The 16,969-nt window shown below is 37.0% G+C and overlaps 2 protein-coding genes across 5 annotated transcripts; one reads left to right on the top strand and one right to left on the bottom strand.

Annotated features, from left to right (window-relative positions):
• The first annotated feature begins 5,202 nt into the window (after positions 1-5,202).
• LOC113227931 lies at positions 5,203-10,011 on the top strand. Of its 4 annotated transcripts, none has more exons than XM_026461058.1 (5): positions 5,264-5,360; positions 5,452-5,577; positions 6,084-6,374; positions 7,132-7,289; positions 9,693-10,011. In XM_026461058.1, the coding sequence occupies exons 3-5, from the start codon at positions 6,096-6,098 to the stop codon at positions 9,970-9,972; spliced, it is 717 nt and encodes a 238-aa protein (XP_026316843.1). In that variant the 5' UTR covers positions 5,264-5,360; positions 5,452-5,577; positions 6,084-6,095; the 3' UTR covers positions 9,973-10,011. The 4 variants fall into 4 exon arrangements, with proteins under 4 accessions (XP_026316826.1, XP_026316817.1, XP_026316843.1 ...); XM_026461050.1 differs by having other exon boundaries at positions 5,270-5,375; XM_026461041.1 differs by lacking the exon at positions 5,452-5,577 and having other exon boundaries at positions 5,203-5,394; positions 7,132-7,261.
• Positions 10,012-12,530: 2,519 nt separating this feature from the next.
• LOC113239670 (Y-box factor homolog) lies at positions 12,531-15,361 on the bottom strand. The gene is made up of 5 exons (XM_026476754.1): positions 15,201-15,361; positions 14,110-14,173; positions 13,812-14,027; positions 13,498-13,641; positions 12,531-13,399 (listed from the first exon to the last, which is right to left on the bottom strand). Exons 1-5 carry the CDS (start codon positions 15,304-15,306, stop codon positions 13,135-13,137), a joined length of 795 nt encoding a protein of 264 aa, XP_026332539.1. The 5' UTR covers positions 15,307-15,361; the 3' UTR covers positions 12,531-13,134.
• Between the last annotated feature and the right edge of the window lie 1,608 nt (positions 15,362-16,969).

Below are 16,969 nucleotides of genomic sequence, written 5' to 3'. Positions count from 1 at the left end.
TTTGCGACTAACTGCAACAAGCCTTGATACTTGTACGGACTATTGCCAACATCGAATGATTTGACAACAACCGCGAACACTAGGCAGTTTTACTTCGACCTGCAACGAACAACGGGTGAAGACCGTCACTCACTTTATGCGGCCATTTAAAACCTATCGATGCCGCTGTCAAACTTCATAGATGAAATGGTGAATAATGTATCATTCCATCTATGCTTTTATTGCTGCCATCAAGATAAAAAATTAATTAAAAGCTATTAGACTTCGGAGAGAACTGTGAGAGCTGTGTAATGGTATTTGTTGAAAAGATAAGGTACACGTGTACTTTGCGTTATTATGAATTTGATAAAATGTTTCGCAGCATTGGAAAATGAGCCAAAAATGTAACAAAGTTTCACAACTAAGCGAAATTAAAGAATAATGAATTTACAATGTTAATTAGTAGCAAATGACAGTAATATCAAAGCTTCATGATTAGCAATGAATGCAATTAATGTCATTTACCGTGTAACTTTAAAGAAACATACTTGAATCTCTTATATTCAACTTCAATATCAAGCCATATCCGACCTATATTTACTACTTGTGGTCTCAACTGGTTCTATTTCGGTTGATATAGGGTCGTAATATTGTGCCCTTTTATAGTTTCAAAATTACATGGTCTTTTTCTTCTCGTATCGATGGCGTACAGGGTCAAGAGCACGTCAAGCTTGACACTTAAGATTTAAATCCAACTCTATGCCGCTTATGATAAGAACGATCCAAAGTACAAAGTGTCAATCTAGACGTGCTCTTGAATGTACAACGTAAAGCTTGCCATTGTGGTGAAAGAATTTGCTTACCCGCGTAAGGTAACCTTCTCGCAACAGTTTCAGATGGTGCGCACATGCAAAAAACAGCAATGGAAGTGTCTTAAGCCTCGATTACTGTTAGAACCGATGTCGCCAAAACTCACACATTCTTAATATTTGAAACACTACAAAATCTTGACATTGATTGGTCGTCGTTTCAAATTTTAAAAAGAAATAACAAATTCTGGATTAATATAATTTAAATTACCCTGTTGGCATATTGTAATGGGTTTAAATACTTGGGATCTGTACTTAGCGCGTCCGGAGACATCGACTGCGACGTCAGAGCCCGAATCGCAGCCGCTTGGGCAAAGTGGCGTGAGGTGACTGGCGTCATTTGTGACCCCAAGATGCCGGTTAAGCTGAAAGGACAGGTCTATAAATCCATCATTAGGCCTGTCCTTTTATATGGCAGTGAAACGTGGCCCGTACTTGAGCGCCATAAGCAGGAGCTGCGTGTCACGGAAATGAAAATGCTGCGCTGGATGTGTGGAGTTTCACGGAAAGATCGTGTCAGAAACTCCCGCATCCGCGGCGGCCTTCACGTCCGTGACATTGCAGATAAACTGCAAGAAAGCCGCCTACGTTGGTACGGCCACATCTTACGGAAACCGGCACGCTACATGGGAAACAAATGTCTGGCTATGCCACCTCCGCCGGGCCCCGGCAGAAGGGGCAGACCCAAGAAGTGCTGGCTTGACGTCGCCAAGGGTAATATGCGTGCCAATGGTCTCACCACTAAGGATGCCGAAGACCGTGCAAAGTGGAGGAGAAAAAGCAGGAAAGCGGACCCCGGGCTCCGCAGCAACCGGGACAACGCTGAGATGAGAGAGAGAGGCATATTGTAATGGGTCGCAGACGAGAAAACAAATGATTGTATTTCGCGACAGTAATATATTTCTATAATAATACAATATTGAATGCTCGAGGAATGCTCAAATCTGAATGACTGCTTTCCGTACATCAACTAGGGTTTTTATATAAATAAAATATATTAGAAAGTCATCAATTAACAATTAACAAGGAATCTAGTCATTGCATCACAAACTGCATCATTTTCTAGAATCTTCGGAATTTATCATTTAAATAACAATTAAATAGCTATAATGTGGTTTGAGGCACATTACAATATCGTTGAAAGCTCAATACCATAAATATCTATTATTACAAGTTACGATGTTTTGGTATTACATTGAATTTCAATGAATATGCTGCCATCTAGCGGTTTGTTGGTGAACGACGACGAATTGGATTTATTAATTTAGTTCTCCAAATAAGAAGCGACCATATTGCAGGAACATGCTTTACTTTCGTTTCTTGTAACAAAAAAACTATTTCGATAAACAGATCATTTAAATTTTATTAAAATAAGACTTTCCGAAAATGCGAAATACGGTGGTAATATTTTTAGTGCGGCTATCATTTTTTCACTACAAAACAGCGCTATAAGGCGTTTAGAGAATTTGCACGAAAGAATGATACAACCATACCATACAAAGTGAAAATGGCGGACTAAGACTAAGACTAATAATTACATTGCCATTGCTTGTCGTGGTATTCCTTAAGTGTAGAGGCACTAGTATATAAGCTAAAATATTTAATAATAATAACGCACACACTCAACATAGCCCAGTACTAGGGAAACCCTGTGTCGCGGATGTCATGGACACACACATAGAGAAACACAAATTACACCCAAACTCACGAGATAAATAAATGTAGGCCATTTCTCCCGGCCCGGGATCGAACCTGGGACCTCTGCGTGGCAGTCCGGCATGGTAACCGTTCAGCCACAGAGGCAGTCAAATTTCATTATTTAATGTGTAGTGTTTTCTATGTGGATTATCCTGTGACGATACTGACCTCCTTCATCGTCATCCCACCTTTTTATTACCATCTTAACTGGTTTCTCGCCACTTACTTTTAAAATTTTAAATCGTACTCGAATTCCTTTTTTTTCTCGAGGCGAGATGCTTAATTATCATCTTGTAAAACTCCAACTCCACTTAAACTGTTTTTAAATCATTAGATATACATATACCCATACATATAGACGCTATGTAAGATCGGGTACCGATGTCGCCACTTTTTAGCTTGTGTGCAATTCAGACTTTACGCTCTATTATCTACTACTATAACTTAAAGATTTTGATTGGGTACGGCTTAAAACATGAAAACGACGTAACACAATTTTAAAATTTAACAAAATTAAACTTACAATCACTTGAGTAAGAGTTATATTACAATATTTCAGCATTTTTTCATCCTGGTTGAGCCATTCACCATCGTTTTAGTAAAAATACTACTAGTATATAATAGCTAAGTATTACACGTTAGATGGCGCTGAAACTCATTTTCGTTACACTAAGAACTCACGGAGCGGTTTTAACCCGCGTCTGCCGCGGGACAGCGGCATCTGTAGGATGTAATAGTTAACATGTAAAATTAATAGCACATTTCACGGCTCGTTTTATGCCTGTAGTGGTGACGGTTTCTCGCGGTTGCCACGGCGGAGGACTAGTAGAACCGCGCAGGACGCGATCAACTGCGCGCTTGGCGGCCATCGTCGCCCGCGCACTTTGTCGGTCGGTTCAAGCGCAATGGGGTGCAGACGAACGCGGGGTGAGTTCTCTATTAACCGCGCGACTTGCGATTAACTTCCACTAACTTTGCGGTCCGTTCCGCAATCGCAAGGGTTTCATGCCCGTAACCGCGGCGGCTACGTGCCCGCAAGTATTGAGTAGTGAGTATTGAAATAAAACCGCTGTTTAGCATCACCGGCGGGCGAGGTTGAAACCGCTCCGTGAATTGTTAACCTTATTAACCTTAAACTGACGCTGTTAGAAACCATGTGGCTGTTTTTAATATTAAAAAATATTCCATTTTTCATACTATACCTACACTGGCACTGGTGTATTATTAAATTAATATAAATTATTATTATTTTCTTAATGGCGCCCACTAGGCTTGGGCCAGTGACAGTTATATAAGAATAATATAAAAAATATGGCGATCGATCGTCGTCAGTGTCAGTTTTCCATTATACGTTACCACCACGGGTTGGTGAAGCTCACTGTCAAGAGTAAACTTGAACCATTAACGAATTTAATAAATAATAAATTATGTTGTTTTTTTTATGAAGGATTTATGTAATTTTCTATAATTGTGTTAAATAAAGCCGATTTTATTTCATTTACAAAATCATCACATACAAAGACAGAAATAGTAATACGAAAACCAATCTTCCAATTTTCCTGCAGCTTCAATCCAACCTACTTTTATTTTCAACTCATTGGAAAAACTTAAAAATTAAAAATACTCTACGTTTAATCTACGAATTTAAATATCTAAAACAATAATACACATACATTTTTTTCAAGCAACAGCAACATACAAATTGACATGAAATTGAAACGGCTGTCCGAAATATGAGTTGTGTTAAAGTTACTCAAAATAAAATGTTTAGTAATAATAATAATAATAAAATAAAGGAAATCAATTTAACGTGAACGCTTTTCGCTTCGATATTTTAGGGACTTTAATTACAAAAATCATTGTAAGAAATTCAAAAATTTCAGTAAAATATTATTGTCGATAAACATCATTCATCGTAAATGAACATCACTATATTTAAGTCCAGAAATTTCTATGGAAACAAAAAGAAAACATTGAATAATAATAGAAATAGTAACTAAAAATGCAAATAGCCGGTGGAATGTTATCTCACTGCTTTTAAAATTTTTGTTTTCACTCCAATTTTTTAAAGGTGTATCGCTACAACTTGGCATTTTCACATTTTACGAGAGATCTTGTATGTACAGCGATCGCCATGTCGCTGTGGCGATGTTTGTAGGCGTGTCACCTCGATATGATCATTTTGATTATATCGAGGCGACTCGAATCACGCCCCCATACCAAATCTTCCCTTTTTTCCTATCTCTATGTATGTACCCAATGATATTATACTTTTATTAATGCTCACTGTATATACCCATATAGACTGTCCTGGGCGTTTCTTTTCCTCTTATAATACATTTATGTGGACCGAGTCTTCTCTTTTACTCTAAATAAGGCTAGGCTACAAATGTAAATAAATTAATAAACAATCTAATATGACATTTGTATAGATTATGAGAAACTATGACCATTGCATAAAATACAAAGAGGGGCGCCTCGATTCTGTGCAGCTGACGACTTGACTACCCCAAGCGCATCTTGCTTGAGCACGTTGTCCGCACGCTGCTGAGAGTTAGGACTCACCGATGTTCGTCTATTGGATGTTTTATTTGTTTTTGTGTTGCTGTCCGTCTCTCTATTTGACCAGTCATGGTCACATAGATTTTTACTTCAGCCATCTTTATAAAATGTAAAAATGTGTTTCATATATTATATACACTTTTTCTGGGTTTTATTTTCTTTAGCCAGTGGTCGTGGTGTGCTGCTGTTGTATCAACCATTGGATATTAGTAAAGACTGTGCTTTTTCACAACGCCTGAGATATGACATTACGTATGGAATGGGAATGTCTGACACTAAAACTCTGGTATTGCAATTATGTAGCAAACCGAAACATGATTGAAATTTAATTATATATTTTCAGTCTGGAAATAGACAAGGATAGAAAGGGATTCTAGACGGAAATGTTTGGATTGGAGTTTTTGATTTTATGGCCATTTTAGTGTCGGTTGCCTTAAGAAGGTAAACGCACTAATAAAGAACCTATGAGGTAAGATCATCGTGTTGAAAAGTAGGTAGTTTAGGAAAACTAAAAAGTATCTTCACGATGTTTCTAAGTACAAAATCTATAATAACAAGGAAGTTTATTGTCTTAAACTTAGAATAAGGTTCGTCTGCTTTAAAGGTAAAACCACATAAACGACATTTTCCACAAAAAATCTCCAAATTATGTACCAGTTGTAAGAAATTCACCATCTTTCTGCAGGTACAAAACTCTTATTAAGTTTATAGCTATTTTGTTATTGAGCTTGACGTGCAGAAAGATTGTGATTTACTGACTTTTTGTGAAAAATGTCGCTTATGTGGTTTTACCTTTAAACAGACGATATTATTATGTAGTTCTTAAAAATTGGAAATTTTATTCAGTTCTATTTCTTACCTACAATTATGGGTTATAGACATTTTCGATGTTTCATAAATCTGATTCTGACATTTCCGTCTAAGGTAAATTGAAGTTACTTTTTGAATGTTCGTTAACTTAGTCAAAAATTTCAGCTATTCCGAACCATGAAAGAGGTGGATTATGAATGTGAAGTAGATATAGTTACAGAGAAACGATTTGATTTATACCTCTTGATCGTCATAAGGTTCCCTAACAACATCTTGACAAATTGTCATCTGAATCCAGATGCCTTCACACTCTATAATCAAGATCAGTGTTTACGACTTTGTGACCATTTGTACGCTGATAGTCCCAGATCCATGTCTACTTATTTTACTGCTAGTTTGAAGGGGAAAATGCGATTTCGCTTTGTTAGCAATTGCAGTATTAATTCTGAGATGAATGTGAGTATCTAAATGTCAATCTTCGTTAAACTGTTGAAGTTTTCTTGCTTCAATATTTCTATTGGTAAATGCTCGTGTAGCGATCGTATAGCCAACTTAAGTTATAGTGGCAAATAAAAGTGTAGGTAATTCTTGGCATGTATGGTAATTGATGCAGGTACATATTTCGTCTTCTTCGACTCACCTGTGTAAACACTTATCTTTATTACTTACTACTTGAATCGTGTAAACCGTAGTCGAATGTGTCGACACACGGGTACATGTCGTCACTGTAGCGGTGAGAGTCGAGCCACGCTATTCGTTGCGGTGGATGGCAGCGCGGCACCCTGGAACTTCATAGTATGCCACCCCGAAGCCGCGGTTTGCTTGCAACCACAGACTTCGCAATCGAGGTGACGCTTCGACGCTCCGCTAAAGAATGCACGATTTTTAGCTTATTGTCGCTGTGTGCTTCTACGTCGCTTTCGCCCGTGGCGTAATAATCAGAGAAACAATACAAATGAATACGTCTTTTCCGATTCATTTTTGTAAACATTTTGTGCAACTGTTTATCCAACATTCTTCTGTTGCCGCCACAGCGCCCGCGGCCAATGTGGCAAACTTTGAGGTCCGCACCTTCAACGCACGGTATGGGCCGTCTAAATTTCGCATGATACCTTGTGGTAGCTTGCTATGCTCAAAGTTCAATCCTCGTGTACGCTACGCGACCCCTAGGATTTTACCTTACAATATCATACGTAATGTTATTTATTTCCAGGCTAATCTGTATGAAGTTACAGCGACTTCCGCGCGAATAAAGGGCAATAAGCATTGCAATTTGAGTAACGAGAGCTTGTGCATTATGGGAAATATTCACTACTGCTTTACCAGTGGCGTTGCTTGCGATGGTATCAAAAACTGTGGAGTATCCGATTGTTAAGTGTCTATTGTACAACACATGTAGGGGAGTTGGGTAATACCGAGCCTTTAAGCAATGTGCTCAGACTTGGTTTATAAAAACAAGAATTATAGTCGTAAGTAGGTAATTCATTTGGCTACACATATAGTATAGCATAATCTTCACATACAAATATAAAAGCCGGTTGTTGCCAAACTGGTCTGATATTATCATGCTCAGGTCTTATAAAACCGTGCCGTAATAAATTTATTAGAATTCGTTCAATGTTATTTAAGAATAAATACAGAAACAAATTTTGGAATATGCTCGTGTGTATTAATAAGAGCATGGAACATTATCTTTTACAGCAACATAATCAAATACTAAAATGTTAACTATAAAATTAAATAGTTAAACAAATAGATAGTTGAGTAACGTTTGCCTTCCTTGTACTTATTTTCTTAAAGAACTGGCAGACTTGGTAGCTCTTTGAATGAAAGTGGAGATATTTACGTCTTTAGTCTTAAAAATACTTCACTACTGTTGATACATGTTTACGATACTTGGTAGCTTTCTTTTCCCTTTGAAATTTACGCTTATCGTTATTATTTCGACATTTTTGCACGCGTTTTATATAATACCAAGCGATGGGACGAACATGTTGTCCGCCTGGTGGTAAGCGGCAACAGTGGCAGTGCCACTGAGAGCTTTTAGTCTCAAAGATTATAAGAGCACTGAGCTTGAACATAATTTAATAAGTCCCATATGCCTGTAAATTCATCCTTACCCTTTGAAACTAGAACGCAGTAATGCTCACATTACTGCTTGGCGGCTAGACAAAATTGCAGTACTTCCCTGGGCGAACTCTTTCACAAGGAGCCCTACTGCTACTAATTACTCTTCACACCATTTGCGTTGTTGTTCGAAACTTTCCTCTTAGCAAATTATTCTTTAGCTCCGTTTCTTTTTTTCTACTCCCTCTTGAACATGTTTACCAAATAAAATTTTCATAGTTTACACACAAATCTGATAATACCGTATTCTAAGCGCGGAATTGTAAACACAGTCACTTTCCTTTCAAACCACAAAATAATATAAAAAAGCAAACTATGTTTTTGAAGTGATTTTGGAGATAAATTCTATAATATTTTAACCTTTCACATAATGTTAAAACAATTACTTAAAATAAAAAACTAATGTGGCTTACCTCTTACCGAAAACACCCGTGAAATTATAACGATTAGGTGTGAAAATTTGCAGCACGCATCGTCTTCGAATGATCACTCAGAATGAAGTGATAGCGTGCATGCAGGGAGTAGTACATGTCAGGCTATGATATTGAGACACTATATTAAATATCGTGTAGTTATTGAAACAGAGGCACGAAATTATCAGCCGCGCGGTAATACCCAAGTTTGCCCTAATTTATAATGTATTTTAAATTTAAGTCCACTGAAGTGTACGAACGTCTAAGTGAGATAAGCATAAATTGTAAATGTTTTCAGAAATTTTGACTTTCTGAATGTTTGATACATCACAGAATACGAAACGCATGAATCGATATTTTCGAATTTAGACCGCGGCCAGTTATACAATACTTACTACTACTACCTTGTTGCACCTCGAAATCTTTAAGTTTTGTGAAAATTTATTTGTGTATCATAGTTCTCGTTCTGTAATCCTGAAATAATAATACAGTTCTTTTAAAGTTTTTCTATTCTTAAAAGAGAAAATACAAAGTCCTTTTGGATCTATTAACCTGATTTTTGGTTGAATACAGTTTTATGCACATTATGCTATTTTTTTTTAAATGTAGGTACTTTTTAAATACTTATACCTGCAAAGGAGTAGAGATCAGAGCTGGTTTATATACAGGAAAATCGTATAACTTTGGTGTATTAATATTAAATAACAAAATAAGTTTTATTAAAAAAATACTGAAAAGCAATAAAATATATTCATTTTTTAAATGCCTATGTAAGGGAAGATCTCAATTTCGAGGACGGTGCGCCGCAGTCTTGGCGCGACCCGTGAAACGCGAGCTTGCGTGGCGCCGGCGCGTGGAAAAACGGGCAGTTGCAAGCCAATTTTACACATCAGTGGATGCTGCTTTTTCACCTTTAACATCTGTAGATGCTGATGCGGACGCTGGTTGCATAATAAATAATAGCATCAATAAATATGGAGGCTGATGCGAATGTACATATTTTCATTTATACGGATTATCCGGATACGGATGCTGAAATTTGTCAACAACCCTGGTACCAACCAATCAATCTAACAATACAGTAATAACATGCATACCAGAATTCTTTAGGCGCCCTTAATAACTTTATTAAGTAACCTAGGTACCTATTTGCTTATTCAGTTTTAACTGCCCGGTACTGTAGTGATTGAAACTGACAACTTCGGTATTATTTAATTTACATTCGTTATTACAGGTTTGATGAGCGTAGGTCTGAATGCGGGCTGGCTTCGGAAATCCTCGGTTACACACCCGTTCTCGCAGTATGTGGCGCTGTTACATGCATGTTGCTCGCAGCTACGCACGTCGTTAGGCAGTGTCTTTCACCACCAACAAATTCCTTTTTCATCTTTAACGCAAACGAAGACAATAGACTGTGCGTGGACACCGTTTTAAGACCACCTGACGAAGATCCACCACAGGAAGAACAATCAAAGCGGACGACTTCACCCTCAATAACGACATTAAGTAGTTAAGTACTTAATTACCCTCGTATTTGGTAGCAATGTAAACGTCCACAAAATACATTTATATAATTCTTTGTACTATATTTTATTTTTTCGTTTTATTAAATGTTCTACCTAGATAGCCTTCTAGATTGCGAAACAAGAATGTAGATACAGCACCTAATTGCCTAACGTTGCAGCTTTCATAATGTAAGTAAGTCAAAAATAGATCATCGTCAAGGAGCAGGGAGGATCATTCGTGAACATTCTACTATGCCCTTGTGCAGTGTGCGAAGACAGATAGCTCTTCCATATTCCACGGATTATCGATATCATCGTAAGGGCGCGTTCCCATTATGTTGTAACGTTCAGATGGCTGTCGTTCTTCGTGCTTCGTCGAGCTCTTCCCATTATCTCGACAGTCTGCCGCCGTAACGACAAAAAGTCGTGAGCGACAGAATCGTGTTGCACTATATTATGTGAAAATCTTCATAATATAAATATAAAAGTCACGACTACGTATCTGTCGTCGTGATGTAATGACGTCGTCGTTACGTAGTTTCGCGCCCGAAAGTTGTGAACATAGTGACTATCTCGTTAAATATGAGCAAAATAATTATTTAGGCGTTTTCGAACACCTCAGCAATAAATTAAGACTGAGCAGATTTTATTTAGTTGATTACATTTCTAAAATAAGCAAATGCTTGCTGATAATATTATGTATCATTATATGATAACTCTTACAATGTATATGTATACAAGGTTTTAAATTGGAAAAGGTAATTTATTACCTAATAAATCAATAAACTCAAACAATTTTTTTACAAAAAAGTCAAACAATTTATTGTTTGACTTTTTTGTCGCAATAAGTGGATAGATAACATTTTAATATACCAATTATAAATTGATTTATTTCATATATTAATATTAAATATACGTATTTCAAAATAATCAATCTTGTTGATGCTGAACCTTCACTTTTATTAGCAGCACCATCTAGTATTGACAAAAAATATTAGTATTTAACTCACTATGAAACTTACACAACGACGAACAAGTAGTGGTAGTTGTTTCAACTTTTCAAAATTCACTTCAACTTTTCGAATCACTTATTACTGGTCAAAAACTGGTGGATTAAAACAAGCAAAAAAAAAATATTGAATAATTCAATAAAACGTCCATTCGATAATTATTATCGAATGGACGTTAAAAAATCTATTGCAGAATTCGATTTATACGATATACTTACAGCACATCGATTAACCGTCTGTAAAAAGAATTGTATGTATGGGGTACATCACTAATCGACCAAAATGCCCGCCCAGTGCCTAGTGCAGCAGTGTGCGGATAGCAGCTGTACACAACGCAAAAAGCTGCTTTATTTTACAGAGAGCCGCTATCAGTCAGGGATAGCGTTTCAGCGCGTTTACAACGCAGTCTGGTTTTACCAAAAATTGGGAAATAATTATTTGAGGTACATTGTATTTTTCTTGCACAAAGTAATTCACACGTAGGTACCGTTGGGTCATGGAAATTTTTTTTAACTCATTTTTTGAACAATAAAAAGTGTGTGTGTGTATATAGATACATGTTTTTGTTTATATATTTTCAGTAAATTAAACATGTTTTCCGGATATTTTTCCATATTTCACCTTGACACCTGCCAAAAATTGAAGTTACTAAACAGAAACGATGGAGCCAACAACAAGTGGTGGTGGTGTGGTTTTTTTAGAGGATTTTTCGCTGTTGTGAAATAATTTTAAATCTCGTTTTTCTGTGCCTTTTAACTAACAAGTTCATTTTATAATTCACCCTAAATAAAGCTTCAAAAGATATTTCTAAGCATGACATGTGACTTCCAAATTGTATTTCTCCAATTTTTCAGTATATTTTCGTTAATAATTTAACGAACTTAACAGTTCACACGTATAATTTAAATTCATCTCTACGCGTCTTGCAATAGGACCGGGTCAGTGTCATGTTTAATGTTCTCCGATTGTATTATTTCTTAAGTAAAATAAAAAAAAAATCTTGATGGGTATTTTGTGCTGTAAAGCTTCGGGTAATTAAAAATACTCCATTGGCAACATTGATAGAGCGCTATTTCGCTACGCAAGGCTTCACACGTACACGTAGTAAAAATATTTTATGCTGTGGAAAAAACAATGACACACCAACGGACACGGAAGTCTCGCCATAAAAGCGTCCACTGCGTTAGCGGCATCGATGTTATCCTAACGCGCAGCATGTTTTGCAAAAATATTATGTCCTTCCAGATTTCAATAACAATTGATATTAGTATATTCCAAACGGTAAGCAACCAATGTAATAATAAAACTTATCGTTGTTAGTCTTGGAAAAATTTATTTTTTCAGTTTCAACTTGATTTTATTCAAATTAACAAACGTTTTAACCAGTCAATAAATTATTCACAAATATTAACTTGGAATTACACACTTTTTAAGTAAAACTTTATACAGCACGGCAACGTACATAATTTAAATCCTCTATTCCACTAAGTTCAACTTGTTAGTTAGCTAATAAGCTACCCTTTCCTGGAGATTAGAAGCAAAATAAAAAATGTTTCACACAGGTAAAAAGAAGTTTATTACTTTCGAGTGTTCAAAGTACTACTAATTTTATTAATACATAAAACAATGTATGTTTAATACATATTATGCGGATGTAAACTGTTTAATAAAATAAACATCAGGCTTTTTTCAAAAATACACAATTCTCTTGGGGCATTGGAACTTGCGTATCATTTCTCAATGTATAAATATTATGCATTATTAATTGCACATAATGCTTCTCAGTAATATCAATTTTGAACTAACCGGCGCGTGTGTGCACCATTTCGAACGCGTGCATTTGTGTATTCAATCATACTACACAATGGTATACATAAGATCACAAAGTCCAAACAATACAATACATATATTAATTTAATAAAATATCACATTTGTAATCCATGATACTAAGCAGTTCCTTTTATAACTCCCCAGCAATACAATCAAGACTAAATAATGCTCGTTAAAGTAGAAAAGATCTTAATGCAGTGCGTCTGAAACAACATTGAAACAAAACACTCTCAGTTGAACAGACAAGACAGTAAGTTGTGATGGACATGTGGCACAGCTAGAATTAACATACACTACTTAATGGTGTGCCACATAGTGCGTCGGCCGATGTCTAGGCCTGACTCTCATTGGTGGTAGTCTCGATGGTGGTGCCCGCAGGTTTGCTGTTGTTCTTAGCTTTAGCCTGCTGGGGCTGCGACGGAGACGTGGCGGCTGGAGTATCGCCCTCTTGACCGTTCTGACGCGGCGCAGAGGCACCAGCTTGCTGCTGTGGCTGGCCCTGGATGTTGCGCGGACGCATGCGACGGTAACCACCGCGATTCATCGGCCCAGGACCGCCTCCACGACGCCCACCACGGAAATTGCGACGGAAATAACTAAAAGTAAAAACAATATTATATTTCTTCATTTCAATGAAAGCAACAAAAAATAAAAAACAATAATGCCGTCAGATAAATCAATGATACTGATTTACCTGCGCTGTGGTGGGGCTCCGCCTCCCTCTTGACCTTCATCCCCTTGCGCGCCCCCTTGATTGGGCGGGGGCCCACGCCGTCCCATGCCACCTCTGCGTGGAGCGCCCTCACCGCCACGTCCGCCGCCTTGACGGGGGTAGTATCTGGCAACAACAATGTCACATTTGCATAAGTAAATCAATAAACTATTTAATCAGCTGTATGAATTACAATATTCATCTGAAACAACAATAAGTACTTTGTCCAACTGCAATGTTTGATAGTAATTAAAAACATATTTAAATTATAGGTAAAATATATGAGTGGTACTGACTGGCGATGGAAGGTGCGGCGCTTGTCAGCTGCATAGGGAGAACCCTTAACAGGCTCACCGCCGGGACCAGTGACTTGGGCTGCTTCATAACCCTTCTCCCCAGCAACCACGGCAAACTCCACTGCCTCACCGTCGCCGACCGAGCGCACAGCCTTGCGTGGGTTGTTCCGGGCTATAGCAGTTTGATGGACGAATACATCTTCCTTGGTGTCGTTTCTATTAGAACAAAAATATATTCAATACAAATAATTTATTATCACTCTCCATAGGAAATTATGAAGTAAAGATAATATGTTACCTGTTGATAAAACCATATCCACTCTTGACGTTGAACCATTTGACAGTCCCAGAAACCTTTTCAGCTGCAAAACAGAAAATACTTTATTCACCAAACAGTATGAAAGAAATCATGTATGGATTGCTTAACTCATTTAGGCAAATCTTCAAACCAAATTAATAAGTATTTACTACAACAGTCAGTATTTATTGCTGTCTCCCAGGATTTCATTCTTTGGTACTGTATGTATTTACAATGATGTGTATTTACTCTACTGTACTAATTGTACTGCAGCTTAGCACCTGCAGTACAATTAAGTTTAAAGATGCAAAAAATCTTTTAAAGTATCAAAGATTGTGTAATAACATCATGTGCAGTACTTATCTTATAACATTGTTAAATCACAACCATCGTGTTGCAAGCTTTTCTATTCTACTAAACAGCCAACATACTAAAATAATAAAAATGTTGACTTGACCTTAGTTCACATTTTCCTATCAAATTGCCTTAAATCACAAGTCTATGCATACTCATGGCGTAACTCACACATACTCATTATATAGATGATTTCTTTAGTAGGTTTTATTTAGAGCCTGCAAACTTTTGTATGAAGGACAAGTAACATATTAAGGTTATAATAATTTCGCAATGCTTTCTGATGCAAGTCGAATAGGTAAAACAGCAATTTGATCCGTACTTTACAATAAGACGGAAATGTTCTTAATGGTAATAAGAGGATGAAGCAAATACAACAGCGGTTACAAATCCAGGTCAAATTAATCAATACGACGGCATATAGCTATTGCACTTAGTGCGCATCTGCGTTCGCAGTAACGTTCCTGACCTACCTAGGTATTGATTCATGCCCTGTACTCGCTAATAGAATACGGTTTACGGGGTCAACAAACGATCAATAAATTTTGGACTAAGTTTAAAGCACCTACCATTTAAAGTTAAGTCTAAGTTATATTTTTAAATTCGGTGCAACAAGACACGATTTTAAACACATAAACCACTATAAAACATCAACGATTTACTTCATCTAATGCCATGTGCTTTCGTTAGCATAATGCCGGAGCACGCGAAAACTAAGATGGCGTTGCGGCACTTACCAATGACCAGCTTTTGTTTAGCCGCCTTCGCCTGTTGCGGTTGGGCTTGTTGATCTTGCTGCTGCTGTTGGGGCTGCGGCTGCGGCGCCTTTTCGGTATCAGCCATGGTGTAGTTGGCGAACGGCGATGGTGGCTAGATGGTAAAAATCCTCCACGACCTCTCCTCTCGATGTTCACCGCTCCTCGATCGTTACTAGTTGACTGACAATTTTGTCTATGGTCTAATCGCTTGCTAGGTGTTTTTAGAGATGGGACCGAAATTGTGTAGAAATCGATCGATTACGATAAACATGATTTTTAATTTTAAATAGGCAAAATAATGGGTTTTGAAAATTAAACATATAATAATATGTTAGTGTGGAGCATCCATATGCAAAAATAGGTATTATCAGCGGTGTCCGTGGTATTTTTCTGTTTACAATTTTCTTCAGACAATACCTTAGAGGATGGAAAAAAATAAAATAGTCTAAGAACACTAAAACAGCGTTGCAAATTTAGCGTCATTGTCGCTAGATTAAACGACATTTTGACAACAAAAGCGATATTTTATTTCTATTTAGCGACAAAAAGCTTTAGCCACTTTTTGGCGCATATTTAACTAGGTAAGTATATTTATTTCATCTTTTATCATTTACAATACGATTTTATTTCATTTCATATATTTTCTACTTAATGGTGGATTGTATTGGTCTTTAAGTTGAACGTTATGTCCGGACAGTGTCAGTGGAGACTGTGACTGACGTCTCCAGTACTAGTAAGGATAATTATTATAGGGTTGGTTAGATATCGTCCGGTTTATCCAGACGCGTTGGAATAATGAGTACTGGAGAGACGCTCGGGCGGCGTCGGGAAGTGAGCGTGCGTGCAGTTCCATCACCAACGAGAAAAGTTGGTAATTAAATTTAGATTCAACGGCTTAGCGCTAGCATCCGTTAGGTTGTGCAATTTGCAACGAGAAGTGTGCCTGCCGACGAACCGTACCAATGAAATGATTCTGTTGAGTAGGTTAATAGTCGATTTTTCAAGGAGTGGAAATCTTATACTATGGAAATGCTATGGAACCTAATTTTCGATCCTATAAGGTGGAAATATAGTTTTAGCGAGTTTTGCTATAATCTAATTGGCAACACTAACATCTTTTTGCCATAAAGTAGTTGGTAGCACTGTAAAAGTACATTTATATTAAAGCAGTTTACTTTAAGCTAACTAGATGGCGTCTGGTAGCATGAAGTAAATGTATCAAAAGGGTAATTCTTTAATTGTTTTGAATATATTCATGAATTCAAATGCGGATCATGTTTTTTTTAATAATAATTGTAACTTTAAATAGAAACAGTAAGTAATGATTTATTATGAAAAAAATGTCTGTTTGTGTAGATCATATTAATTTTAAAATAAAATGTCAATAAACCCCTGTGTATGTTGGTATCTCCCATGTGGCTGGCTGAATGGCTAAATTTGATATTTGTTTGCACTATGTTGCAATCTTAGAATAATAACGCATATAATGATAGTTTCACATCAAACGAACTGTCACAAGTGAGGCAAAAATCAAATTCATGTAGGCGTAAGCAACTTGTATCTACGCTCGTCGGCACGCACACAAATATACAAATAATGATGCCATGGAATAACATTTCCCTCAAAAGTGGGGAAATTGTATCTTGCTTAACTCATCATTAAGTTAAAGATGCCTACAGATTTGCCCGACATAGTCGATCAGGTGTCTACAGATTTGCTCGATTTTGTCGATCGTTACTGTCAATCGA

Source organism: Hyposmocoma kahamanoa, unplaced genomic scaffold, assembly GCF_003589595.1.
Source record: "Hyposmocoma kahamanoa isolate Upper Pololo Valley unplaced genomic scaffold, ASM358959v1 100021, whole genome shotgun sequence".
Lineage (NCBI taxonomy): Eukaryota > Metazoa > Arthropoda > Insecta > Lepidoptera > Cosmopterigidae > Hyposmocoma > Hyposmocoma kahamanoa.
The sequence above is the reverse complement of the archived record's forward strand: the minus strand, read 5'-3'. Positions and strand labels throughout refer to the sequence as shown.

Excerpts from the sequence above, each read along its gene's own strand:
- LOC113227931 (XM_026461032.1), top strand. The coding sequence starts at position 5,224 with ATGTGTTTCATATATTATATACACTTTTTCTGGGTTTTATTTTCTTTA. Across the intron at positions 5,395-6,083 it reads TGTCTGACACTAAAACTCTG|CTATTCCGAACCATGAAAGA; the intron begins GTATTGCAATTA and ends CAAAAATTTCAG. Across the intron at positions 7,290-9,692 it reads AACTGTGGAGTATCCGATTG|GTTTGATGAGCGTAGGTCTG; the intron begins TTAAGTGTCTAT and ends TCGTTATTACAG.
- LOC113239670 (XM_026476754.1), bottom strand. The coding sequence starts at position 15,306 with ATGGCTGATACCGAAAAGGCGCCGCAGCCGCAGCCCCAACAGCAGCAG. Across the intron at positions 14,174-15,200 it reads TAAACAAAAGCTGGTCATTG|CTGAAAAGGTTTCTGGGACT; the intron begins GTAAGTGCCGCA and ends TCTGTTTTGCAG. Across the intron at positions 13,642-13,811 it reads CGCCGCACCTTCCATCGCCA|ATACTACCCCCGTCAAGGCG; the intron begins GTCAGTACCACT and ends TGTTGTTGCCAG.